The sequence below is a fragment of the Polistes dominula genome, unplaced genomic scaffold, assembly GCF_049000335.1.
Source record: "Polistes dominula isolate Pdom_NZ unplaced genomic scaffold, Pdom_raw_medaka contig_25, whole genome shotgun sequence".
Lineage (NCBI taxonomy): Eukaryota > Metazoa > Arthropoda > Insecta > Hymenoptera > Vespidae > Polistes > Polistes dominula.
In genome coordinates this window covers 272,791-300,258 of record NW_028301094.1, presented here as the reverse complement: position 1 = coordinate 300,258, position 27,468 = coordinate 272,791, and the positions used below count along the sequence as shown (strand labels likewise).

The 27,468-nt window shown below is 31.3% G+C and overlaps 6 protein-coding genes across 11 annotated transcripts; 3 read left to right on the top strand and 3 right to left on the bottom strand.

The window, feature by feature from the left end:
- Nucleotides 1-21: 21 nt before the first annotated feature.
- LOC107072295 (A-type potassium channel modulatory protein KCNIP2) lies at nt 22-12,128 on the top strand. 3 transcript variants are annotated; one of them, XM_015332088.2, is made up of 5 exons: nt 22-408; nt 8,555-8,782; nt 8,857-8,927; nt 9,015-9,233; nt 9,299-12,128. In XM_015332088.2, exons 1-5 carry the CDS (start codon nt 252-254, stop codon nt 9,407-9,409), a joined length of 786 nt encoding a protein of 261 aa, XP_015187574.1. In that variant the 5' UTR covers nt 22-251; the 3' UTR covers nt 9,410-12,128. The 3 variants fall into 3 exon arrangements, with proteins under 3 accessions (XP_015187574.1, XP_015187575.1, XP_015187576.1); XM_015332089.2 differs by lacking the exon at nt 22-408 and adding an exon at nt 5,310-5,714; XM_015332090.2 differs by lacking the exon at nt 22-408 and adding an exon at nt 5,311-6,112.
- LOC107072294 (uncharacterized) lies at nt 518-19,027 on the bottom strand. Of its 2 annotated transcripts, none has more exons than XM_089176474.1 (4): nt 17,164-19,027; nt 3,587-3,877; nt 1,951-3,175; nt 518-1,849 (listed from the first exon to the last, which is right to left on the bottom strand). In XM_089176474.1, exons 2-4 carry the CDS (start codon nt 3,710-3,712, stop codon nt 1,263-1,265), a joined length of 1,938 nt encoding a protein of 645 aa, XP_089032600.1. In that variant the 5' UTR covers nt 3,713-3,877; nt 17,164-19,027; the 3' UTR covers nt 518-1,262. The 2 variants fall into 2 exon arrangements, with proteins under 2 accessions (XP_089032600.1, XP_015187573.2); XM_015332087.2 differs by lacking the exon at nt 17,164-19,027 and adding an exon at nt 4,126-5,088.
- Nucleotides 13,720-22,434, top strand: scaf (inactive serine protease scarface). The gene is made up of 11 exons (XM_015332073.2): nt 13,720-14,892; nt 19,050-19,154; nt 19,236-19,364; nt 19,436-19,662; nt 19,751-20,114; nt 20,186-20,388; nt 20,492-20,989; nt 21,077-21,231; nt 21,313-21,593; nt 21,668-21,921; nt 22,028-22,434. Exons 2-11 carry the CDS (start codon nt 19,058-19,060, stop codon nt 22,187-22,189), a joined length of 2,370 nt encoding a protein of 789 aa, XP_015187559.2. The 5' UTR covers nt 13,720-14,892; nt 19,050-19,057; the 3' UTR covers nt 22,190-22,434.
- On the bottom strand, nt 22,370-23,641 carry LOC107072289 (putative oligoribonuclease). 2 transcript variants are annotated; one of them, XM_015332078.2, is made up of 5 exons: nt 23,500-23,641; nt 23,187-23,254; nt 22,962-23,123; nt 22,674-22,894; nt 22,370-22,557 (listed from the first exon to the last, which is right to left on the bottom strand). In XM_015332078.2, exons 1-5 carry the CDS (start codon nt 23,513-23,515, stop codon nt 22,425-22,427), a joined length of 600 nt encoding a protein of 199 aa, XP_015187564.2. In that variant the 5' UTR covers nt 23,516-23,641; the 3' UTR covers nt 22,370-22,424. The 2 variants fall into 2 exon arrangements, with proteins under 2 accessions (XP_015187564.2, XP_015187563.2); XM_015332077.2 differs by having other exon boundaries at nt 23,396-23,592.
- A 232-nt stretch (nt 23,642-23,873) lies between these two features.
- On the top strand, nt 23,874-25,459 carry Spf45 (splicing factor 45). The gene is made up of 4 exons (XM_015332076.2): nt 23,874-24,015; nt 24,094-24,402; nt 24,477-24,911; nt 24,972-25,459. Exons 1-4 carry the CDS (start codon nt 23,899-23,901, stop codon nt 25,257-25,259), a joined length of 1,149 nt encoding a protein of 382 aa, XP_015187562.1. The 5' UTR covers nt 23,874-23,898; the 3' UTR covers nt 25,260-25,459.
- A 365-nt stretch (nt 25,460-25,824) lies between these two features.
- On the bottom strand, nt 25,825-27,334 carry Alg2 (alpha-1,3/1,6-mannosyltransferase Alg2). 2 transcript variants are annotated; one of them, XM_015332074.2, is made up of 2 exons: nt 26,980-27,334; nt 25,825-26,907 (listed from the first exon to the last, which is right to left on the bottom strand). In XM_015332074.2, the coding sequence occupies exons 1-2, from the start codon at nt 27,220-27,222 to the stop codon at nt 25,930-25,932; spliced, it is 1,221 nt and encodes a 406-aa protein (XP_015187560.2). In that variant the 5' UTR covers nt 27,223-27,334; the 3' UTR covers nt 25,825-25,929. The 2 variants fall into 2 exon arrangements, with proteins under 2 accessions (XP_015187560.2, XP_015187561.2); XM_015332075.2 differs by having other exon boundaries at nt 27,015-27,156.
- Between the last annotated feature and the right edge of the window lie 134 nt (nt 27,335-27,468).

The window sequence follows — 27,468 nt, the reverse complement described above, 5'->3', positions numbered from 1 at the left end:
CAAGCGTTGCTTTTTTTCATAACGCAGTTGAGACTGAGACCTTATTCCAGTGAGTGCGCCTTTTTAACGTCTTTGATCAAATTTAACATTTGTACAAACTTGTATTTTTTACATATTATTTATCAATTTTAACTTGAACAAACAAAAACGTATCGATCCAAAATTCGCGCCTAAAAATATGAATTGTCGTTGAATCATTGTATTGTAATTAAATAAATCAACAAATAGATTGATTATTTAATGAAGAAACAATGTACAGTGTCACTGTGACTCCAGGAAGATCTTCCGAGAAACAGAGTACATCGAGAAGTAAAGAAACCGAATTGTACAAAAGTAGAAGAAGAGAATCTGTACCAGTTAGAGTTTTAAATTATATCCGGTCCCAGTTTCAAGCGGAAGGTGTTTCGGGTGAGTCGTAAATTGATTTAAAGTCTTCTCCTTTTTTTTTTTTTTAAATAAATAAATAAAGATTATATGTTTGTACAAATTCGAATAAAAATTGTAATCATTTCTAATGTATAGATATAACTGATTTTATTTTTACAAAAAAGTATAACGTAATACAATGGTTAATAAATTGTGGGTATCTTCGCAGGTACTCATTGGTTTTATGTTTATGTATGTATAAATCATTTAGAAAAGTGTAATTAATATTAATATCACACAATACGGATTTGTACGACATGTATATTTTTATTTAACAATTAAAAATTGTTATCTGTAATTATGAGAACTAAATATTATTTATCTTGACGATATAAATTAATTATCACAACGCTTAACGCGCGTATATATTTCTTTTTATATCTTTTTATAATTTCCCTTCTTCTTCTTCGTTTTTTTTTATTTCAATAATTGCATATATATTATATATATATATATATATATACGTATATTTATTGTAATTTAATATTAAATTTAAATTTAAATTCGTTCCTAAATTATGATATATTCAAAGTATATCACATTATCTCAGTCTTCTTGTTTCTTCGATTTTTGTATCAGTATTTCAACGTAGATAGTACATTGAATTTTGACATTTTAAAAAATACATATTTTGAATAATTTTATTATAAAACAGCAATAGCCATAGATTTAATTTTAATGAGATAATATGGTCGCGATCGATGACTCTCAACTGTATAAGAGAAATCGATCCTTAAGTGTGAAAAATTCTATTTTCGTTGGTTAATAATAATCACAATTGAATGTACCACTGGGTGGCACACATATTTCTACATATACATATGTATATAAATAATTCAGTATGTTATATCCTCTTGCATTTGACACGTAGAAATAGTGTCGTTTTTTAAATTAGATTCACCGTGTATGCTAGAGAATAAACTTTCTGAAACTTCGGCGTTGTTTATAACTTCGCAACTGTTTACATCCTTTTGTAAAGGCATCCGATATTTAGAATAGTCATTCATCCAAACATCATTTATCGAATCTTCACTTTCGTCTATAGATTCTTTTATAATCGAATTATAGTTATTGGATATAGATGCTGTACGAATCATCCATACTTGTTCTCCATTATAATCATCTGTGTTACTTTGTACATTGGCCATGCGCATACCGGCCGAACTATCGTTGTATAAAAGCCAGTAAGGGGAAAATGAATGATGTCTTTGTTCTGCTACTAATTTTATCTGTTGCGAACAAACATCGGTGGGAAGTAAAGCTTTGTGTGTAACTATTGGCGCAGTATAACAATATATACAAGATGTTTGATCTAGTTTTGTGTAATCTATCCTTTTGGATATATTAAAATTCAATATATTTTCGAGATTATTTTCCGATAACTTTTTGTGCGACCATTTAGGTCGAAATGGATCTAACATTCCTGAAACATGTACAAAAAAAATGACATATATATATATATTAATAGATCTATCAGATGTTGAAATAGAATGATTTAAGATTGAATAAATAATGCATACCTACCATCAGAGCATGGTTGTACTCTCTCCGTTACAGGATCCTTACACGCATTTATATCTTGCGATATTATAAGATCATTCGATTGTCGTGATTCAAAACTTTGAGACATTGTGGTATATGGTTGATGATTGTCATGTAAATTAGAATACTGATATGTAACTTCTGAATTGTATGGAATATTGTTAGGTAATGTTTGACTAAGCGGAGGTACGTCGGTTGAAAAATTGATACTATTTGCGGAACCAGTCATTTCAAAATATTCTCTCGTTTCTCCCATATATTTATTATGATTGTCCAAGTATGTTTGATCCGCAGAAGTAGATTGTACATTGGACATTATAGACGATGAATAATACAAAGGATCTTCGGATGGATTAATATTAAGTACCGATGGATTATCATTATAAACGTTTTCGCTAATGTGATATCGATAATTTGTATTTCCATTATTTGCATTTGTTACCGGATTATCAAGGTAAATAGCATGAAGTACTTTAGAAGTACTTATATCCGTATCTATATAACTATCGTCCATAGAATCCATAACATTTGTAATAGTCCACGTTTGATAATTTTGTTTTAAATCATTGTTTGCGTAGTTGCAATGATATTGACTACCTGTTTGATCGTTCAGTACATTAGACATTTGATCAATATCTTGTACATTTTTAACAAAATTAGTATCGTGTAAAAGATATTCATCCTTAACATTATTTAAAACTCCATAACAATCTGTATTTATTACAGGATTATCTTCGTTGTCATTGTCCACTGATTCCGCAGTTAATGTGTCTGAATCATCTAATATATTTTCAGAATGATATTGTTCGACTGGCCAAACTCTATAATCTCCAAATACTGGTGCTGCAAGTTCTCCTAAATTTGTACCAACTGGTGCTTGTAACATTTTTTTCAAAAGTATAGATCCACACGTACTCTTGTTTGATTCCTTTTGCAGATGATGATATTGTATATGATTAGTGAAAGGATATATGCAAGAATTAGGTTCATTAATGCCTATTAAATTAGGCTTAGAACAATTAGGAAAAATGTGTCCAGCAGAACTACTTGGTGTAGTTCTTAAATCAACTATTGCTGATTCGTGTGTTGGATTATGAGGTGCATTGTATGTTTGAAATTCTCTCTGTATTTTCCTTAATAGAAATTGCCTAAATTCTTCATAATGTTTGTCATCTTCTTTGCTTACAATTTCTTCTTCTGCACCAACCTAATAATCAAGAAAATAATATAAAATATTATAAAACAAATAATATACAAGTATAAATATACATAAAAAAAAAATATTATATATATTTACAATAAGAAATCATTTGTTTTGCATAATTTTAAATGTTTACATTGAATTTCTAATGAAATAAACGACGATCGTTTCTCGAACGGCGGGATATTCTTGATTTTAAGACTTGATCGATAAAAGTGACAATTGTACTAGGATCACGACCAAATTCGATCAATCATGTAAAGTATTGAAAGTTAGATCGTGACGCGAGCTTAATTAAGAAAAGAAACGTTAGGAAGAATGAAAAGTAAGACAGAGAGAGAGAGAGAGAGAGAGAGAGAGAGAAAAGAAAAAAAAGAAGAAGAAAAAAGGAAATGTAGAAGAGAAATGAAATCTTACCCATTGATAAGGGGATCGTTGTTGCTGTTGTTGCTGTTGTTGCTGTTGCTGTTGTTGCTGTTGTTGCTGTTGTTGCTGTTGTTGTTGCTGTTGCTGTTGCTGAGAATGATAATAATCTTCGGCCATGACGTTATCAGGACTCTGTATAGGTGTGGAAGTTAGACCAAGTTTTTCGGTTTTTATTTTTCTTGTTCTTTTCTTCCGCGTCTGTTTTAATTCGCTTAACAATCTGTCGACTTCGCCATTGTTTCTACCTCTTGCTGCCCTTAATATTTTAACAAGCAGCTCTTTCTGTGAATAAACGATCGTTTGATCGTTTTGAATTTCTTTCGATTTAATATGAAATGAAGTAAAGGAAGGAAGGAAAAGAAGATAAATCGTTGAACGATAAAATATCACATAGATCACGCTCGATCTTAATTTCTAACGTCTCAGATAAAACGTGTCCAATTTAATTAAAAAGATCTTTTCAATTATTTTAGCAATTAATCGAATTTTAAGATGAAACTAATGAGATTTGTCAAAATGAAACTTATTACCTTTATGTTGCCAGGCACCCGATATTTAAGAGCCAATGCTTGCAATTCCTTGTATGACAATTTGGAGATATCGTTGCCGTTCATTTTCAAATACCGGGACTCGAGAGATTTTGGCCATCTAACCGCGCGATCTTTTCTACGCGTTTATTACGGATGTAACAGGTACATATTTACTTAGTTTACTAAGATTATCGTCTGCCACCGGAAAGCGCTCATCTATTCTAACGAAATTGTTCGATTTCCTATCTTATTATTAGATGAAATTAAATACAAATATTTGTCTCACGTGTCGTATCTTTGACCGATTTCTTCCGTGGTAGAAGTGATAAACAACTATTTCCAATACATTTTTCTGTTTATTGCAGTTTAGTTAATTTTATTGAAAAAATTGAGAGAATATTTAAAAACATTATAATAACATATTTGTAAGAAATATTGCTAATAAACAAATTAATTTATTCGAACAAATTCGATAATAACAAAGAAGAAAATGGGAAATTCCGATATGTCAATAAAAAAAACATGTGTGCACAAGTTAGAAGTGAAACCTTCAAATAAACAAGTTTCGAGGATAATTTATTTAATTATTAATTTAATTATAAAAATGCGCGCCTGTTCGTATGCAACCCTCCAGACACACTTTGAAAATGTTGCTTGCGAGCGTCATCTACTGGGACGATAGTTTTTTGCTGTCAAAACTGTTTATACACGCATGTATGACGGGTTGCCTATCTTTCGGGCAGAAAAAAAATTTCGTCCCAGTAGATGGCGCTCGCAAGTACCATTTTCAAAGTCTGTCTGGTGGGTTGCATTCTAACAGGCGCGCATTAATAATAAAACACTTTAAAAAATGTTTGCGAATCAAATATTTTGATAAATAATGATAAAAATTGAACTCTCATATTGTAATTAATTTATACATATTTTTAGAACAATATTTAGTATTTTATATGAAATAAAAATAAAAAATCATGTGTACAGATGACACGTGTTAAAAGTGAACGCTTCAAAAAACTAAGTTTCGAGAGAAAATTTATGGAGAAAATATATGTTGGCCTAGACTGTAGTTAGTTATGTTTGAACGAGATGCTAAAGAAAGACAGAAAGTGACTTGCGCGCAAGGTAGAAGTGCGCTTTCCAGTATCCGTGCGTCGAACAAACCGAGAGAGAGAAAAGTCATCAGTGGAGGAAGATAGGGCGGACGTGTTGCATCGTTCTCGTGTGCTCATACGAGACAAGTGAGAAGGGTTGGCCACGACGAACGATTCGCGAACAATTCAATCCTCGATCCTGTTTACGAAGAAAAGGAGAAAAACAAGAAAGAAAGAAAGAAAGAAAGAAAGAAAGAAAGAAAGAAAGAAAAACAATATAGGAGTACAAGAATAGAATAAAACATAATCAAATAATCGATTATTTGGGAAGGAGAGAAAGAAGGAGACTTTGTTATCTCCATTTGTCATTTTTCTAACTACTTCAATTGTTGCATCTAATTTTCTTTCTTTCTTTCATCGGTGAGAAATCGGTACACCGATCTCCTTATACGTTCTACCGGATACGGCCAATGAAGGCACGTAAGAGTCGCGAAAAACGTAAGTTGACCAATCTCAGGGCCAAGATCGCCCGTAATCCGTGGCAACGCGTTATCAGCGTGGTGCGATCGCAGCTAGGACATTCGACGATGTGTTTCTTCTTCGATCATCATCCTTGAGAAGCCGCGGAGTGAGGATTTCTTATACCGCGAACAACGAACAAAACGAACATTCGTTTTCACGATATCGCATTTTCCTTATTACTTCCTTCATTTTCCTATTTCTCATCAAATATTTCTTATTCTCTCTCTTCTCTCGCTCTCTCTCTCTCTCTCTCTCTCTCTGCTCCTATTTTTCCACCCTTTATTTCTTATTCATCTCGTTCGCTCTTATTAGCTGCTGCACGTAATTCGCCGAGGTGCGACAGCGCCAAGAGTCGATGGAGATGCAGCGCCAAGGTTCGAGATTCCTTCGACACAAAAAGATCTCACCTTAGACCTTTTTTTTCTTATTCTTTTTTTTTTTCTTCTTCTACTTCTTTTCCCTTATCTTTCCCTATATCGAATCTATCTCTCTCTCTCTCTCTCTATACTTCTGATTATCTTTGATACACCCATAATCTTGTACGCACAAAATAATGCAAGTTCTTTGACAACCAATAATATCCAATTTTCTATCTCTACATCCCAATCTTCTTCTTACTACCCTCTTTCGTTGAAATCACTTAGGAATTGTTAGATAATTAGATAGACAAATACACCACCCCTTTTTGACTAGTAGAAACATTAAATAAGATGGGAGGAAAAAAGAAGGGTAGTTTTGTAGAATTGATATGCCGAATCGAACGACACCACGCGACCAACTTTATTTTAAATCAACATCTCATTTATATTCATAGACAATGAATATTCTTCTTTTAATTATCAGCTAATACCCATAAAGATCAACAAAATGGGATGAAATATGGGACACACAAAGTCCACGGGATAGGAGCTGACCTGTCGTCATCGTCGTCGTCGTCGTCGTCGTCATGGTAACCCCGGATGCCCGGGATTAGGAGCTCTATCTCACTTTCGCTTTCTCTCTCTCTCTCTCTCTCTCTTTTCCTTCTCATTTTAGAGCACACACGTGTAGATTTTTTCATTGATTAACTCTTTGTAAAGAGGAAAATCCAAACGAATGAACCACCCTAATGCGATTACCGTCTGACGGCAGACCTTCGATATTTCTTAAAATATCCTACTTGTTTTTATATTCCGTAATCATGACTCTAATATTTCCTCATTTTTTTTACTTTTCACGATAATCCATCCCCCATCGAATTTCAGATCAACAGCCTCTCTAATTTGTCTGATCCTACGACAATGATCATTTGCCTCTTTTTTTTTCTTAATTAAATCACCCCATATATATATATAAAAATAAGTGAAGATATTAAATCAGGGAAGCTCCTATCTCGTCTCGTATCGTTTAATTTACATACACATACACGTTGGATATAAAATCGATTAGCTTTGTAAGAGTCATTTTTATTGAATTTGACCTTCGAGGAAGATCGATTGAGCGTGTTTCGTTCGGTCGTTTGGTAGTTAGTCTTAAAAGCGTCATCTAAGACAAGTTGAAAAGGCATGTCGACATAGACAATTGATTGATGTTACACACATGCATGTAAAAAGAAAGTATGCGAGCGTAGAAAGTGCCGAATTGCGTTGTATAGGACACATGAGTTAAAGGGTAGTGATCAAATATGAACTGTAATTACTTTCCGTATTTTTATTTCTTTCTTTCTCTATCTCTTTCTCTCTCTCTCTCTCTATCCTTAATTAAACCTTTTTTAGAAAGGTGACAATTTAGATAATAGTGTTTTGTCAGTAGATTGATTTTTCGTAGCTACAGTGATGTTTATGATCATACAAAATCCTTGTTAGATTCGATCGTACCTTTAATTAACAACGTTGAACAAATGTAAATATTCTCGTCATTGCTTTGTTCTGATTTCGTTACGTCGAATAAGACTTGTAATATTTGATTAAAATTAGAATTACATTGCTTATCAATATTTTCCTGTAATCAAGGTTTGTAACAAGTTTTACTCGACGAGACGAATTTAAATTAAAATTAGTATCCCCCCCTTAAATGAGTAGGGAACGTTATTAGAAAAGAAATTAATCCATAGAAATTAGCAGCGACACTTTCGTATGTAAGAATTAGTCGTAATGTTTCTTTTCTTTTATCTCTCATAATGATTTCGTGCATAATTTCATTGTTAATAATATCATTTCAATAATATTCAATTATATAATTTTTCTATAACGTCATTAGGAAAGAGATTAAAGAAAAGAAAGCGTAAATGCGTTATAAAATAAGAATGTAATTTAGAATGTGGTTTTGATATTAGATAGATATATGTATGAATAAGGGGTTGGTAAGGGGGAGTGGAAATATGCACTCGATACGGACTCGTTCTGTAAATACGTTGCACCCGTTGTTACATCTCTCTCCGAATATTCAAGTAGATGCTCTTTTGATACTTCACACTGTGTCTTTAGTAGAATTCCTTGGAAGCATTTGTAATTGGCAGACGGTGCATACACTGCAACCAGTCAAAACAAAATCTGCTCGTTGCACCGTAAAAAATCACACGTTTTTGTAAGTAGAAAAATTGCTTCCTCCTCTCTCTCTCTCTCTCTCTTTCTGTCTTTCTCTTTTTTTTTATTTCTTCTTGCCTGGTAGTAAAGTAAAAAAAAAAAAAAATTATGAGAGGAGGAAGAATCCATCCTGTTTGCTCCTAAGTAATAACAAAAAAAAAAAGAAAAAATCCAAGAAGGTATCTTAGAATCGGAGCAGCCCTTACACGTGGTGCAGTATTAAGAGTGAAGCCCCCCTTGGCAACGTTACAGAGGGAGAACTTGAAGAACTCGGGGGCGTTTTAGGGGGTTCTGGAGGTGGCACCTTAGCCTTGGGCGGACGCCACAAGCCTGAGGAATTGGCCACCTTGGCAGCCAACACGAGATTTTCAAGAAAGGAAATACAATTGATTTATCGGGGATTCAAACAAGAGTGTCCTACTGGTTTGGTCGACGAGGAAGCTTTCAAACAAATCTTCTCGCAATTTTTTCCACAGGGAGGTAAGCATTTCAATCTAAACAATTAAATAATGATGATGATATATTTGTAATGAATTATTTTTTAATGATCGTAGATGCTAGCCAATACGCTCATTACGTGTTTAACACCATGAAGAGGAAACACTCTGGTAAAATAAGTTTTGAGGTAAGCTGATTAATAGAGAGAGAAAGAGAGATTGCAATTGAAAAAAGTGAGATGATCAATGATGTGATCTTATTGATTTATGCGTAGGAATTTTTGACAATATTATCCAAAGTATCTCGAGGATCGGTGGAGGAAAAATTACAATGGGTTTTTGGATTATACGACTTGGACGGTGACGGATTGATACGCAAGGAAGAAATGTTGGATGTCGTTGGATCGATTTACGAGATGTTGGGTCGTTATACTCAGCCACAAATAGTCGAGCCACATTTGGCAGCACGTGAACACGTCGATCGTATATTTCACGTGAGTTACGTAATTAATATCTACGTTTGAAACTCAACATATATATACTATTTATTATCTTTTAGCTAATGGACGCGAACAAGGATGGCGTGGTGACTATCGAGGAATTGGTGCAATGGTGTTCTAAAGACGAGCAATTATTACGAAGTCTCGATACTCTTGATACAGTCTTGTGAGAGTTTCAACCTACTTTCTTATATTCTCTATTAATTTATCAAAAGCTTTTTTTTTTTTCTTTATTTACTCTAACGATCGAACAAACAGTTTCATGAGTTTTATTTGTGGAAGACGACAAATCTTTTCAATTCTTATTCAAATCTTTGATCCCTTTCTTACAATATAAAAAAAAATAAGCAATCGTAATTTTTCACTTAATTACTGACATGCATGACAAATATATAAAATAATAAAATAATTAGAAAATTAAGAGCTTAGAAGGAAAAGAGAAAGAACAAAAAGACATAAATGTATATTTCGAGAAACCATTTCGAGAAACCAGGGTGAAGTATAAACAGGATCGTTTTAAAGGCTTTTAAATGACTCATGATGATTTTCAAAGGTTTCCAAGAAACAGCAAGCAACGTCTTCTGAACACACAATATTCAGTGAAAATGCATTGTCAAAGAGCGTTTGTAAATATGTATGTATCTAACCCTACCTACCCAGTCTTTCAAACCGTGCCACGTGTCAGATTAGTTACGATAATTGACATTATCGAAGCTTTAAACGGACACGTTCAAGTAGCGTGTTTCATATACTTGTAATTTTAGTACGATATAGGAACAACTAACTACATTTAAATCCTTAAACGTAACTTCCACGATTCACGATTACCAATGGCAATTTACGATAGATCCAATCGATTTCTTTGAACTTTAATTTATTTCTTAATTATATTACAATTGATTGATATTCATTTATCAAGTTTCAGATAAATTATTATTTAGATTTGTGCACATCGATTTAAATAACTTGCAATTTTTGTACTTTTCCATTGAAAGATTTGAAATGACTGTTCCAATGCATAAAACCGTAAGAAAATAATTAACAGAAAAAGAAGAAACAATGCGAAAAGGATTTTGATATTTGTAAAATGAAAAATACGTCAAGAGTGGAAGTACGTAAATATCAAAGCGCTGAGATTTCGCCGAAGATAATGTTACAATTAGTAATAAATGATGGTCAAACCACACACACACACCCACACACACACACAACACACACACCTGCACACGTACACAAACAAAACGATTGAGTAAACGGAAATTAGAATTTTTTCGATGGAACACTTTTTCCTGGGGGCCTTTTTAAAAGTTAGTTATGCTCGCTAAAAAAAAAGAAATGAAATGAAATGAAATCTTTCAAAGAAATTCTCCGTGATTATACTTAAACGGATTTTAAAAGGATATTTATCTTTCATCTAATTGATAAGTGATTTTATCCAATATTATGAACCAATTAGCGGGCATATGATTTTATCCAAAGGATAAAAAAAAAAAAAAAAAAGACAAACAAAAAAAAAGGTGAAGAGACATCTTAACGAAGAAATTATCATTAAATGTGAGACTACACATCATTAGAGAATATTTCCAATGAAGATTCGTATTAACGTAAATTGATGATTATTAATTGAAATATCACGTTGGATGTCTCACATTGAAAATTTGCAATATTAATAAATATTAATAAATATATATATATTGTATAGTACCTTGGTAGTCTCGACCAAATGAATGAAGCGTTAGTTGAAACGAAACTAACGCCTCGTGTGATTATCCTGTACCTTATTATTTAATTACAGATTTTAACAAATACGATCTATTAATAGATTATAAACAATGTTTATTATATTATCGACATAAATAATAGTTCTATCGATCTACGTCATGATCTACGCCATGATCTACGCCATGATCTACGTAATATTCACACTTGTTGTTTCTAATTGATTTCGACAAAATTCTAAAAAAAAAAAAAAAAAAAAAAAGACTTCAATTTTACTATAGCTTTCATACGAACAAATTTCATATTATATTGCATTTGTCAATTTAACTTCATTTTGTTTCAACTATTAATTTTGTTCTAAAGAAGAAGAAAAAAAGGTTCAAAATATTTTCTTACAGTGGAATCAATTAGAAACACTGTGGCATAATTTATAATAAACGATTTGTGAAATAATGCGATGATACATGAAATATCAATAAATATATCGTTAATATGTTGAACAAAGTTAAATAAGTTTATAAGAATAAGAAGAGAATTCTATATACGATATATTTAAATATGCAGGGTATTTCAATATTTTTACTATTTTTTCCTTCTTTTGCTGACCGATCCAGATAATTGCATTTGTCTGTCTTTATTTTTTATTACAACATTTGTAACATTTTTCTTACGCTTATTCAAAGATATATAAATAATTGTTAATGCTATTCTAAATTCGTACAGATTGGTAAAAAAAAAAAAAAGAAAAAAAAACTTTTCTATTGTAATATACTTATCTATCTTGTAAACAAAACTTAACGTATATCCGTTTGTTCGAAAAAAGAAAAAAAAAACAATTAACTCCAATTAAATCCACATTAGACTCTGACAATTCTCTACAAGAATTCGATGTTTGCCATTGAAACCTTGCAAAATTTCCGTACTATTAGGCTACATTTGACAATTTCTAATAGCTTATAGACAAGAATTTCAATGTATTCCCGAATGTTCAACAGGAAGGTGTGCATGTTGTTCATTTAAACAAAATAACAAACCCAAAGGATTCCAAATAAATCTCTGCCTTTAGATTTAATTATACAAATAATTGTCCTTACATAATAAACGAAACAACCAAATTGATCTTTTTGCTCGAGTGTGTTTAAAACAATATTATATAATATGATAAACAAATATCTCTAATGTTTATTAACATTTCTTAATTATCCATTTTCCTGGGTCTAATTAATAATATTCCTCAATTTTTACAATCATTTGTCATTTCAAAAAAGTTTATTCAAATTGTCGATAATGTAGAAGATGTGTGTGTGTTTTTTTTTATATAATTTCAACTCTTGATATCGTAGGAATTATAATCGATTTCTATCGGTAATGTCGGTATAGATCCTTATAGATCTTTTTCATTTACATATCGATAAAACAGATTTGAAAAAAAAAATAAACAAGAAAATGAAACAAAAGATACATACAGTTAAATACACTTTTAAATATCAAAAAATCTATTCATTATTACTGTATAATAAAAATGATTTTCTCTTTAATTTAAAATCGCAATAAAATGTAATCTCTTACAAATGATTCACGATATAATAAAATGTATTAAAAGATGAATTTTTCAAAGAAGAAAGTTTAGTTGAACGCGCAACATTTTCAACATGAATATCCCAGCTAATAACGAAACTTAATTTATTAGGCGCCATTCAAAAGATAGGACGGATGATGGTGGTGGCCCTTTGAAAATGCGATGATCTATGACACGGAACTTTCACTTTCTAAATACAACGTCAAAATGAATCTGACCCTGCTCCGTATTCTTCTTCTGCTTTTCAATCTTTTATATCGCGTGTAAGATTAATGATGTTTATAGTCAAAATAATGACAAACATCATTGTCATTACACATTGTGGTATTAGAAACATTGCAAACGAAAAGAGATATATTTTTGAAACGTCACGTAAAATCACAAGTAAAAAAATAATTTAGAATCGTGACGAAATACAGAATAGTATAACAAAAGAACATAAAAACTTTTGACAAAGGTTTCATGTCATCATAACTAAATGGGAACAGTTTATTATGAAGAAAGTTAACGATGCATTCGACAAATATTCACCATTGTCAAAATAAGACAAAATAATTGACAAGATACGATGGTTCGAAAAAAAAAAACAAAAAAAAAACATAAAAATAATCCGTGTACAACATAGTGAGAGTGTATTCGCGTAACATTAGCATACTCGTGGACGAACATAAATTCCTTACGTAAAACGTAATAAACGATCGTAGTAAATTCATGAATGATGGTTTTTACATATCAAATACGTTGCTCGTTTAACGATAAACATAGATTTATGAACGAGTAATCGATGTAATTCCGCAACTTTGACTAATTTTTTTTGGGGGGAGGGATATTTCGATTGAGTTGATGAAAGCTTTTTTTTTAAAGAAAGGATGAATCTAAAAACCTTTCTTCGTTTCTGTGGATAGAAAATGTGAAATATTCCTCCAAGTAGAGAGTGGGCCCCTGAATTCATTCGAAAAGAAAAATCATAACAGCTATCCCCTTTAGGCTTTAACGGACCTTGGAACTAGTTTATAATTAAAGCCTGGTTTATTCACCTGTCCAAAAATTAAATCTGCCACTTGAGATGGCTAATCCTAATCCTGACGCCGGGTATACAGGATGCCCCACTTGAAGGAGACAACCTCAATATTTTCTCTATTTTTTTTTTTTTTTTTACTAATAATATGAACAATGTTTAATGATGTTTGTTTGTGATTTGCCTTGTATATTTGCAATGAAACTATCATTTAAACGAAGGCGTTTGAAGGTGTAAGACGACGATCAATCGATCGACGATCAATCGATTATTATAAGCAACGTGAATGAACAAACATAACTCGATGAGAAATTAAATGTAAATTTTGTATGAATTAATAATTCACAGGATGAATATTCTATGTATTTGATTGGGTAAGAAAAAAAAATTTCTCGAGGTCATTGATAATGTATAATAACGTCCTGCAATCGCGAATAATTTAATTTGGTTGTTCTCATCTTTCTGACAACTGTAATCTTTTCATTTTATTTTTAATTAATTGCGAGATTTTATTGAAAAAGAAAGAAAATAATTAACGAGGCTCATGATAAATGCCACGCAATTATTTGCAAGTATTTTAAAGAGTTGTCAAAAGAACAAAAATCTAAATAAATAATCATCCTAAAAAGTGTTCTCCTCCTTTCAAGATAGATGTAACTTCAACGCGTAATTTCGCCTCTGCGTAAAATCGCCTTTGTTCGACTACGATTCAAAATAGGATTTCTATCTTTTCTTTTTTTTTTTCTTTTGTAAAGGGTGTAGAAATATAGAAGGAGGATCTTTCCCGTAAAAAGGCTGCTTTCGAGACAGAACAGAATACGGTAATTCCAAGTTTCTATCTCTAATTCTAAATGTGTCATATCGTGGGAGTCTGTGAGTCAATCTGTGCAATAAAATGTGATAATCCTACAAGACAAAAAAAGCAATAAGAAGAAAAGAAGACTTGGTGAAAATGAAGAGAGAGAGAGAGAGAGAGAGAGAGAGTAAAATAATGAAAAAGAACATTTCCATAAATATTTGAAAAATGTCGATGTGACGTAACAGCAAAAAAAAAAAAGAAGAAAAAATGAGAAAAGAATGTTTTAGAAATGACATCCGTGATAAAAATGTGAATCGTTCGAAGAAGTTAACGCATTTTGGTTGATCGGCATAGGTGGAGAGATGCCGAAAGATCGAAATTCTCGCGGTCATTGGAGGGCGGGGAGGGGAGAGATACTCAATATCGACGGATACTATAAGAGAAGAAGGGATATGAAACCATCGCCAGTTATATTGACTTTCTTTTAAGCGACACGTGTATACGCATATTCCACACAGGAGGATACAGAGATTAAAAAGTAAGTACCAGTATAACAACGCTTTTATATTATTTCACTGAGAGTAGGTGTTGTTACTCTTGATATATGGGCTCTTCACCTATACATTTACACGCACGCACACACACACACACACACATATACACATATACATCTCGTTATAATCCTGGCCCAACACATCTACCTACATGTGTATGCAATAGTACTTAACTTTACGCATATCCTTTGCATAAAAAAAAGGAATGTAATTTTGATGTAATAGACAAGCGCACGTAAAATTGAAAACAAATTTGTTAGATTTCTCTCAATGAATATGAAAAAAGGTAAGCTAAGGTAAAAGGTAAGGTAAAGTAAGGTAAGGTATTTAAATAATAATAATAATAATAATAATAATAATTCCGGATGTGTATCCCGAATTCTCCTATAAGTGCTTTCGAAACGAAATGCCGGGTCCAAGGGAGCAATAATTACATGACGTCGAAGAGTCAGCTTTCACGTTCCAGAAAGTGAAAATTTAAGATCTAAATTTACAAGGATGTTACCGCTACCAAGGTAGTGGCCACATATAAGTATAAAAATTATCAGACGATTCCTTTCAAAGAAGTAGAGTCACATATTCTTCGATATGTGTGTGTATGTGTGTATAAGTAGTATATATGTATACATGTGTGTTTGCGTGTGATTTTTTTGTTGTTGCTTTCCTTTTTCTTTTCTTCTCTTCTCATATACCGAATGTTTCCTTTCGACGATCTTGAGAAAGCATGTCCGAATTCTCCTCGCAAACGATATTACCTATAACCCACATTTCTGTTTCGTACGTTTTATCGATACGCGAAATCGTTTCGATCGATACACAATTTGTATATGTGTGTATGTGTGTGTGTGTGTGTGTGTGTATGGACTTGTAAATGAACACCCGTTTTCGAAAGCACTCACTCTCTTACGATTCGATATAATCTTTTTTTTTTAGGAGAGAGAGAGAGATCATTCTTGTTTAAAAAATAATCATTGCCTAAGTTTTTTTTGTTAATTTCACTAACGATCCAAAATTCGAGGATTAACTCGCAATCGATGTAAGAATTGTCGTCAATTTACCTAATTTTGACGTAACGCACATTCTCAATTGTAGACAAACACTTCTTACTCGAGTACGTCTCGTCACAAGTCTCTAGACTTGTATACATGTGTGTGTGTATGCGTCAATGATTTGAATATTAGTTAGTATATATATATATATATATTTAAGAAACAAGTAGCCTTGACAAAAATGTTGAGAGCTATTTCGATAGAAAGAAAAGAAAATATTTGAAACATTGTCACCAATCAAATTTCTAAAATGCACACACACACACACACACATATATATATGTATGTATAATGTCGAGGACCACTTGGTTAGAGAAAAAAAAAAAAAAAGATTAGAAACAATGTCTCAACGTGATAAAAATTCCCAAATTTGCGTGCTTATTTTCTCTTTCTCTTGTTTTCACTCTCTTCATTTGAATATTTAAAATTCTTGAGTTATCCTCTTAATGACTACTAAAAAATACATTTATGTTGTAAAATGCAATGAACACGACAGAAAAAAGATTCGTGACAATATGTCGTATTGAATAATGTTTATTACCATGGATCATCGATTAATAGACCATTTGTAATTTCATACAATATAAAGTTAATCCATAGTCCTTATCAATTATTTTCTAGATTTTATGTTTTTTTTTTTCTTGATGCAATTATAAGCAAAAACGAAACTCGCTAGGTTTCACATTACCTCGACAGATTGAAGTTATTTTTATCGATTTCTCGGTTATTTGCAATATCTGCGTGAGTACCGTCTTCTTACAAAATATATGCAAAATACAGTTGTAGTATTAGTAGGTAGGATGTTTTAGTTTTGTATTCATATATTCGTATGTCTCTCTGTGTGTGTCTGTGTGTGTGTACGTGTGTGTGTACCACGTATAAATATGTGTACAAACGTGTCTGTTATGTGGGATGGAATTTCTGTCCGCATTCTTTTCTCACATATAGAGGTCAAAACACATTTTACCGTTCGATTTTGCAGCAACTTTCCTTAAGGAAAAATAAAAAAAAAAAAAAAAAAGAATAAGAAAATAAATAAATAAAAAAATAAATTCACCGACTTTTAGACAAATGACACGAGCACATAAAAGAAAAAAAAAACAGAAAAAAAAGTACTCGTATATTACACGAAGCACCTACAATACCACCTCCGCATTCCATTTGACACGAATATATCGAAGTAAGTCGAATAAGTTATCCGATTACCTGGTACAAATGTTGTCCATTTTTAAATCGACCTTGTCCATCGAATCCAAATTGGATTCCTCATGAATCATTGTAAGACGAGGCGCCGGTACGAATTCGAAATTCATCATTCAATGAGATCATCTGGAATTCATCAGGAATGATTAAAATAAACATAATCAAAAGAAAAAGAAATGAGCGTACGAGTAAAGAAAAAGAGAGAGGGAGGGAAAGAGAGAGAGAGAGAGAGAAAAAAAAGGACCCGGCAAATTGGAGTCATGCAAAGTCGGATAACCGGCCCCGCGTCCTTAAAGGCCGAAGGTAAATCAACGTTTCATCGTAACTTTAATCTCTAGAAAGAAAGATAAAAAGAAGACAAAGAATATGATGAAGGAGAAGAAGGAGAAGATGAAGAAGAAGAAGAAGAAGAAGAAGAAGAGGTTCCATCTCGTACAAAAAAGTTGCGTCAAGCGTGCATGAGAATTCATCCTGTCAAAAACATCTAGACGAAATGACGCATACAAAATCGACCGCCTTGAAAAGCAGTGAAAGTGAGTCTAACTAACAACGTGCTTCGTATTACGAAGTGACATCCCAACTGAGTTAAAAGAGACACAAAAACAAAAAGACAAGAAAAGAAAAGAAAGGGAAAGATATGACAGAAAGAGAGAGAAAAATAATCAAAAAATAATCAAATATTATCATCGAGAAAGAATCATGTAGATGATGAAAAATATTTAACGTTTAAGTGCAAACGTGAACCGAAAAATATTTCAAAGTTAAAAGGAGAGATGTCTGTTCTCCCGCGCTGACTTCAAGACATTTTATTGCTTTCTTTCACGGATTTCACTTTGGGGTTTTTTAATTTCGTTGATTAAATTTCTCATCAAGTTTTACGAGAAAAGAAAAAAAAAAAGATACATTTACTTACTAATTAATTCTCATATACGTAGAAAGGAGACGACTGTCCTACTACTGGCTTCTTCTTCTTCTTCTTCTTTTTCTTCTTGTTATTTGACACAAATTTTGTGGTAATCAAGCGAATTTTAAATATTTCTACGATTAATTATAAATTTCGATATATGTATGTATACACGCACGCGCGCACGCACACACGTTGACGAAAGAATTCGCGTTACAATTAATTCGTTAAAAGAAATTTCCAAAATTTAATGATTAATATTCAATAGCAATGCACACCTCGCGAGTGGAACACGAATAATAGGATTAGAATTTGATTTTAAAGGGGAAAAAAAAAAAAAAAAAAAGAGACGACGAAAAGTATCAATAACGAAATGTGTCTACGATCGTAGTATCTAATCGATAGTATTAACGCGACACATATTTCATCGGAATAAAATTAAATAAAAAAAAATCTTCACATCTTCGACGAGAGAGTGGCGGGACAAGTTTCTCCATATCTAAAAGACCTTTTCTCCTTGTTATAAAATGAATCTCGATGATGCGATATATCTTTTTTTGATTTCGATGATGTTTTCTTCTTTTTTTCTTTTTTTATTATTAATTTTTGTTTCTTTTTCAACACCAACTTCATTCCAACAAGAATCTAATTATTATTAATTACATTGATACATTATTTATTTCTATCTGATGAACACGAGATCGTATCGATCATTCATAATCATTATATACGAGTTTAATTTAATATGCAAATATATCTAATAGCTTTCCGTGCCTTTATATGAAATTTATTTCTATTAAGTCGTCGATCTCCTTTCTTCTCGTTCGTATTCACCATCCATTAGGTTTTATGACTTTCGCCTCACATTTATTCCATTTCGTTCCATTTTTTACTTTGCACAAATTATTTTTATTTATTTAATAATTCAACTAAAGAGTAAGATTACTTTGATAATTAATACATTTTTTTAAATCTCTTTTAAAAGCTCTTAAAATGAGAACACCATTACGGACGCTTCTAATTGCATTAATATTTAATGCATATACTAATGGGCTTCCTTACAACCAAATTCCAGATTATTATACATCTCGTGAGTATTATTAAACTTAATTGCATTTTTTATAACAGAAATCAATGATTATTTCAATCAAATCTTGATATTCATTATTAGAACAATCATCTTGGTACGATAATAAACAAGATCAACAACAAGATAGTAGTTTTTCCAATACTTCGCCACAATTTTTGCGAGAACAACAATCTGCTGAATTTGGTACTCAATGGAATCAATTAAATCAACGTAAGTTTGTTTCATTATATGAAAATGTTTCAATTAATAATTATCATTTATTATTTTATTTATTTATGCAGCACTGTATATCAGTCAATCAGACTTATATTCTGGTTCGATATCTCAAAACACAGACGTGTCAGATTTCATTACATATTCTCAATCAAATATAAAACAAGAAGAAATATCCGACGAGGGATTAACTTTGTCTTGTAACGGAGATAATAAACTCTGCGTGAATAAAAATCTTTGTATTGGTGGATACGTTTCTTCTGTACAAAAAGAATTCATTCGCGATAAAGAACAGGTACTATGGGAATTTTTGGATTATTCAGTAAATCTGCAGAACACGAAGAAAATATAATCAATCATTTTTCTATATTTATTCCATTTAGATTCAACAATGCAATCTGAAATACGAAATATGTTGTACCGTAAAAGATTATTACGAACAATCATCATCCGATGTTGATGACTCAAGTGTTTCTTTATTGAAACAAAATGATTACTATGATTCTAATCCCATAACTGACAGTCAAGTACAAATTCGTCCAGAACAAGTAGATCAACAAAACATTTTGGTTGATTTGAGTCCATCTCAGGATGTAAAATCAACGATAAATAGTGGTGTCGAACAAATTGCAGTACAACAACAAGTTACTGATTTTAATGAAGGTACAGATCTGGATTCAAGTGTTACGATATCTCCACAATTATCAATAAGTTCTGGGACTAATTTGAATCAAGTATTTGCTAAAGGTAACTGTATATATCAGTATAGATATCTGATTTATATTACGAAAAATGATATTTATTAATCAATTGTTTAGCTGAAGGAGGTAGTGATACAGGTTCACAGCCATCATCAAATTTACCAAGTTCAAGATTTCCTGAATTTAAACCACCGGTACAATTAGGATGTGCAGCGGCTTTGCTTTGTGTGGAAGAACAATATTGTACTAAGGAAGGAGTAATCAGCACACAACCTATCACATTTACAGAAAAAGATGCTCTACAGCGTGTTCCATTGAGTGTAAGTTGTCAATTGTGTATATCAAGTGTACGGGTCATCAAGTATATATGAAGATTTGAAATAATTGAATAATTATTATTTAATTTCTATCTGTCATTAATAGAGTTGTAAGAATCCTGACAGTGGAGTTATTGGAAAATGCTGTCGCGATCCAAATTACGTAGACCCGTGGCCAACGGGTAATTTACCAGCTAATTATTCCGGTGGTTTTGATGAACAAGGATTTCCAACATTTTTAAATATAGCAAAAGTACGAGCACCAAAGAAGCCAACTAGTGGCGTAAAAACGTCACCAAGTGTTAAGTCACCGGTGAAACTACCTGCATTTAACAATGAACCAGTTATTCCTATTACATCACCCGTCCCGACACTACCCACGCAACCAAACGAAAATAATTATGAAGTTCCTGATTCTTCTATTCAAATACCAAAACAAGTCACTGGACCATTCTATCCTCCACAATATCCATTGATACCGAACGAAACACCTATCGTACCAAGGCCATTTACTAAAAATAATTATAATACTGCATCTAGCAAACAAGACTCTGTAGTGATTCCTCTTCAACGTCTACCCAACGAATGTGGAATACGAAATGGTGTATGTATACTATATATTATGTTTATTCATATTTTCAATATGAAATTATGGTATATGCATATAATAAATTCAAATATTTTTCCATAGGTTCTACATACAGATGAATTAGACAAGCCTGTAACATCTTTTGCTGAAATTCCATGGCAAGCAATGATATTATCGAATAAACAACGCAGTATATTATGCTCTGGAGTAATATTAGCACCAGACATTGTTGTAACAACAGCTTATTGTGTTAATGGGTAAAATTTGTACTTCTTTTTTTCTTAACTACATGAAAAGGGAAATCAGTGAATAGTTTTATTATCATTTTGATATTTCAGAATTACACCGGAAGAAATTTCAGTAAAGTCTGGAGAATGGAAATTAGGATATGAACTTGAACAGGAAGAACCACTTCCATTTGAAATAACTAACGTATCATCTATTGTCATTCATCCAAATTATGTGCTTGGATCTTCTGTAAATGACATGGCTGTTCTTTACTTACAACATGCTATAACATACGATAGACACGTGAATCCATTGTGTTTACCGAATTCGATTACAACTCAACCATTAAATAAATGCATTGTAACGGGATGGGGTCAAGCAGTAATTAAAGGTAAGAAATATTTACATTTTTGAAATAATATTTAAATAAAACTTTTACTAAGAGAAGATTTTACTTTAATTTAGTACACGCACTTGGTGCCATTATGAATAGTCTTGACGTTGACGTTTTACCACTCGATGCATGCATGCAACATGCATCTGGACAACAATATAACATAAATATAGAATACGGAACTATATGCGCTAAATCGCATAATATTAATTACAATATGTGTCAAACTGAAATTGGTGGACCATTAGCTTGTCAAAGAGAAGACGGAATCTACGAATTTGCTGGACTTTACAGTCAGGATAATGGTTGTTCTCCCACGCATCAGGTAAAACTATATTAGACTTTCTTTATAATTAAATATACATTTAGTTATTGCTAAATTTATTTGTAATTCCATTGTTCTTTTTTTTTGTTTGTTTGTTTTTCTACAGATTGCAATATTTACGCCTATCGATAATGAGTGGTTAAAAAAAATGATCAATTACAAAGAACAAAATCTATCTTTTCCTACGTTTAACACAAAAGATGATTCTTACGATTATAGGAAAAGTAATCTTCCATCGTCAATAAATCAATACCTACCACCAATCTAGTAAGAAACTATAAAATAATAATATTAATAATAATATAATTAAATGTTTCGAGACAATTGTTATTAATTTAAGATATTTTTAAAAGAGTTTAATCAATAGAGTAGTAGTGCATTGGATTTGCCCGGTGTAGGGAATGTAAATAAAAATCCCAAAATTTATCCATGGAAATATTGTAAAATATTCAATTTTAAATATTATGTATTTGTGTACTTGTTTTATAAAAATAAATTACCTCCTAAGAATTATCTGGCGTAAATATACAATTTTTATAATGTTCCAATTCTTTGATACTTTCTAAAATATCAGCAGTTGCTCGGTGCTGACATGTTTTTGGAGGAGCAGAATGATATATTTGCAAATTCCATCTCCTGCAAAATATATATATTTGTATATAAAGATTATTTTCTATATACAACATCGTTTGGCCGATAAAAATCTCAAACTTTCCTTTTATATACATTTAATATATTTATATTTCACATACCTCGCAAGTTCTTTAATGGTGCTAACATCTATAATTCTATAATGCAAATAATCGTGCACTAATGGCATGTATTTTGTTAAAAATAAACGGTCCATGTAAACAGAATTACCAACCAAAGGACATTTGCCTTTTGGAACGTAACTTTTTAAAAATTTTAATACAGATTCTTCCGCATCTTTCAACGAAATTTTACTATTACGAACATCATCAATTAATTTTGACTAAAACAAAATACAAAACACACGATTGGTATAATATATTCATTGAAAATATAAATAAACAATTTACCTTTTCATGATGTTCTTTACACCAATCACCCATAGTATTTAAAATAGAATCGGGTTGATTTATTACAATATTCAATTGATCACTTATGATTTTTAAATTACTATCGGTAATTAAACAAGTGATTTCTAAAATGTGACACTTTTCAATATCCAATCCTGTCATCTGAAGGAAAAAGTCAACTGATTACAAATATGTGATTACAAATTATACAAATTATATAAATACCTCCATATCTATCCAAACCATGTGATTATTTTTGTTATAAGTACTCATCGTGCGTTGCAATGGACTTACTGTAATAAATATTATTATTTATTATAAAAGTAATTTGCAACTAGATATACATAATGGTATGTATTGAAATGATAAATTAATATTTTGTAAAAGACTTTTATAACTCAATGCAACTGATTTAAATAAACAATTAGATTCACCATGGCAACTAATATAAGATGGTTTCCATTTACAATACATTTTGAATAATTTAATACCTCGTAGGAACATTTATTTAAAGTATTAAAAAGTAAACAAAACATACACGTTTTTTCATCCATATGTCATTGAATCATGATAATAAAAAGATCGATAGCACACAATATTTCGATATACAACTGCATCAATGCGCTATCTGGTTTGAAAAATGCAAAACTACAAAAAGTCGAATGTTTTGTCAGGGTTATGTTTGGCATCATCTTGAAACCGAATTATGAATATCTGAAACGTTAAATTTATAAGTCACGGAATATCTTTACATTGTTGAGTTTAGATTCAAGTGATTTCTAAATTGTTGCTTTATAAATATAAAAAAAGAAAGGTTATAAAACACACCCTTTCGATGAAGTCAAAAATTATGTCGTTATGCGTATATTTGTAATGTGTGATTAGTGTCGTATAAATTATTATTATAAATTATAGATAAAAACATAATAATTAAACAATGTCTCTGTACGATGATTTTGATAAACATCGAACTTCGGACAAAGTTGCTGGATGGTCGTCCGGTATTAAATTGTTGCAATCACAACTTCAATTAAAAAAAGCAGCAACTACACAGGTGATGAATAGGAAATTCATACACATATGTAAAATTCATGAAAATATTTATTATGTTATTATGTCATTATATTTGTAGCCAAAACGTGAACAATATAGAAAGGCAACTGCTGTATTAGCACCAGTTATTGATTTGAAATCTAAAACTAGAGATATTGAGAAGGATGATGAAAATTTACCTAACAATCCATTAACAAATAATAATACAAGTAATATTGGAATTGGTAGTGAATTTGATTGGAATGTTATCAATGAATATGATCCTATGTGGCCAAATGAATATGAAAAAGTTGTTAAAGAGTTACGTGATATTCGAGATAGAGAGCATGATCAAGAAACTGAAATGCGAAAAAGAAGGCGTGATAATACACGTTTTGAGGATACTCAAGTAACAATGAAATTGTACAAACATTAGATCAAATGTTATCTATCATTTTGTAACATTTACAATGATTATTTTAGGCAACAGGAAATAGTACTTTGGTACCTCCAGAAAGAGATGAGGAACGTACTCCAACATCCAGGGGTATAGTTGGTGGTGCTGCTATAGCACCACCACCATCATTACAAGAATGTACCGAACTTCCTCCAACTTCTCCATCGCAAAGACAATCTTCTAATTTGGGTTATGCTACATCGTCTGTCGCAGCTAAAATAATGGCTAAATATGGTTTTAAAGAAGGACAAGGTCTTGGTAAAAAAGAACAGGGCATGTCTGTAGCATTACAAGTAGAAAAGACAAGTAAAAGAGGTGGTAGAATCGTTGGGGAAAGAGAACAACTTATGCCTCCACCACCTCCAGTTTCTATGTCTCCACCACTTCTACAACAGACAGCACAAGCACAAACTTCGCAAGAGGAACCAAGTATTACGGAAATCATGAAATCACCAAGCAAGGTAATTCAATTTATCCTTTCTTCTTGTTACTCTTAATAAAAATATATATTATTATTTCAGGTTGTCTTGCTACGTAACATGGTTGGACCAGGAGAAGTGGACGAAGATTTGGAACCAGAAGTGAAAGATGAATGTAATACAAAATACGGTGATGTAGCGCGTGTGATTATTCACGAAGTTATTGATGCAACTCCGGAAGATGCAGTTCGTATTTTCGTTGAATTTAAAAGAATAGAAAGTGCTATTAAAGCTGTCGTTGATTTAAACGGACGATTCTTCGGAGGTAGACAAGTTAAGGCAGGTTTTTATTCTAGTGAAAAATTGGACAGTTTGCAATTAATGGATTAATAATAAAAAATATTACACATAGAAATTATTATAATTTATATTGTATTATTAATTCTTTCTTGTCGAAGTTTGTAATATTCTCAGCAAACTTTTATCACTTAGTATTGTTTTTTTTTTTATATGTTTTGAATAAGAAAGATAATGAAAATCATATAAAATATATTTGTATATAATATACGTTACAACAAATGTTTAATTTATCTTTTAAAATCAATTCTTATCCGTAGATTAATTCTAAATCGTAAGATCCAATAACACGTTTTTCTTATACTTTGTTAAAAAAAAAAAAAATACAACGCATATAGAAATTATTTATTGTAACTTTTTATAAATTAAACATTTAACAACTTTAGCACATCTTGCATAAATAATATATATATATATATATATGAATTTTTTTATATATAAAATTCTTAAGAAACTTATAATCTATAATTTGAAGTACCATATTCAGTCTTATAATAGAGTTCTGAAAATAGTAAAAACATTTAATTTAATAGATTTAATTGGATATATAGATTAAGTTTCCCTTACTCCTCTCTCTTGAGAATAAAATAATTGAAACTTTTACTTTATAAATATATATTATATTTTTTAAATGTCTAATCGTAATGAATAACGTATCTATTTAAAAAAAAAAAAGTATAGTAGTCGAAAATAGATAATCATATTAATCTTTCTTACAGTTAATTAGTTCGTCTATTGCTTTATTCAACTGATTGCTAAATGCTGTAAAGCTAAATGTTTCAAGAAACCGTTCTCTACCAGCTTTTCCATATTTTTCTATAAGAGACGGATTGTTTATTAATATTTTAATTTTTTCAGCAAATTCTTTACTAGAACCATCAACTAAATACCCAGTAACTTTGTCAATAATTGATTCCATAGGACCACCAGAATTATGAGCAATTACAGGTTTACCATTATACATAGCTTCTAATGGAACAATACCAAAATGTTCATTTTGCGGAGTGTATATCAATATATCACAGTGTTTTAAGAGAGAAACTTTATAAATGTCAGAAGGAGAACGTAAGAAGATAACTTTATCCGTAACATGTAATTCATCTGAAAGTTGTATTAATTCTAAATAATGTTCGACGTTCTCCTCAACTCTTTTATCATATCCACCAGCCATAATTAAATACAATCGTTTGTATTCTTCTTCAGTTACAGACTTTTTAAGATAAGCAAGGGTTTCTATTGCCAGAGATAAATTTTTCTTTCTCTCATATCTGTTAATTGATAAGAGAATGATACTATCATCTGGCAATTTCCTATCCAATATTCTTTCTAATACTACTATTCTTGTTTTGTCAAAGAAGTCTGTATTGATAGAAGGATACAGGACTTCTGGTTGAACACGTAACTTCTTAAACGTTGATTTAAATACGTTACGTGTATATTTGCTATTTACAAAAATTTTATGAGCCATTCCAGTTGTAATCTCTTCTAAATAATTTAGAGGTATACGATACAACGCTTTGGAATAACTGCCAGGAGTAGAAAGCAATTGATCCGGATGATGACAATAAAACACAATATGAGGAATGTATAGTCGAAGAATGGGAATACATACCGAAACTAAATCACAAAATACTAAGTCTGGACGGTTTCTTAAAAATATTATATAGGTTGCTGCATACATCTGGAACAATGATATCAATTATAATATAATTTGATATTAGAAATTAAAAGAAATATATTTATTTGAACTTACCATTCGAATGTAAGCGCATAATGCAAAAAATTTACCTAGAATATGTCTCGGTAACCAGTTACCAACAACTGTAACGGGAATTGTACCATCTTTCGTTTCAAGAAAACAGTGATCCGGATCATGATGAGTTGTCACGAAAGAAACATCATGACCATTTTTCTTTAATGCTAAAGCAGCATCAACTACTAACCTCTCGGCTCCACCGATTCCAAGATCTGGATGTAAAAATACTATGCGTGTCATTTTGTACTTTTATATATACACCTTTTTGTTATAAATAATAAATTTCCTTAGTTGCACATTTATTTCTTTATCAATCTCTGATTCAAGGTTATGTTGATAAGAAATTGCGATGACCAGCACGCCATCTGCCTATTTGAACTTTAAGTAAAATTGACCAATGACAAACGAGCGAATATTTAAGAGGGATTTTCAAAATGAAAATGAATAATCTTTTAAAATTGTCATTTGAAATATTATTACGAGTTA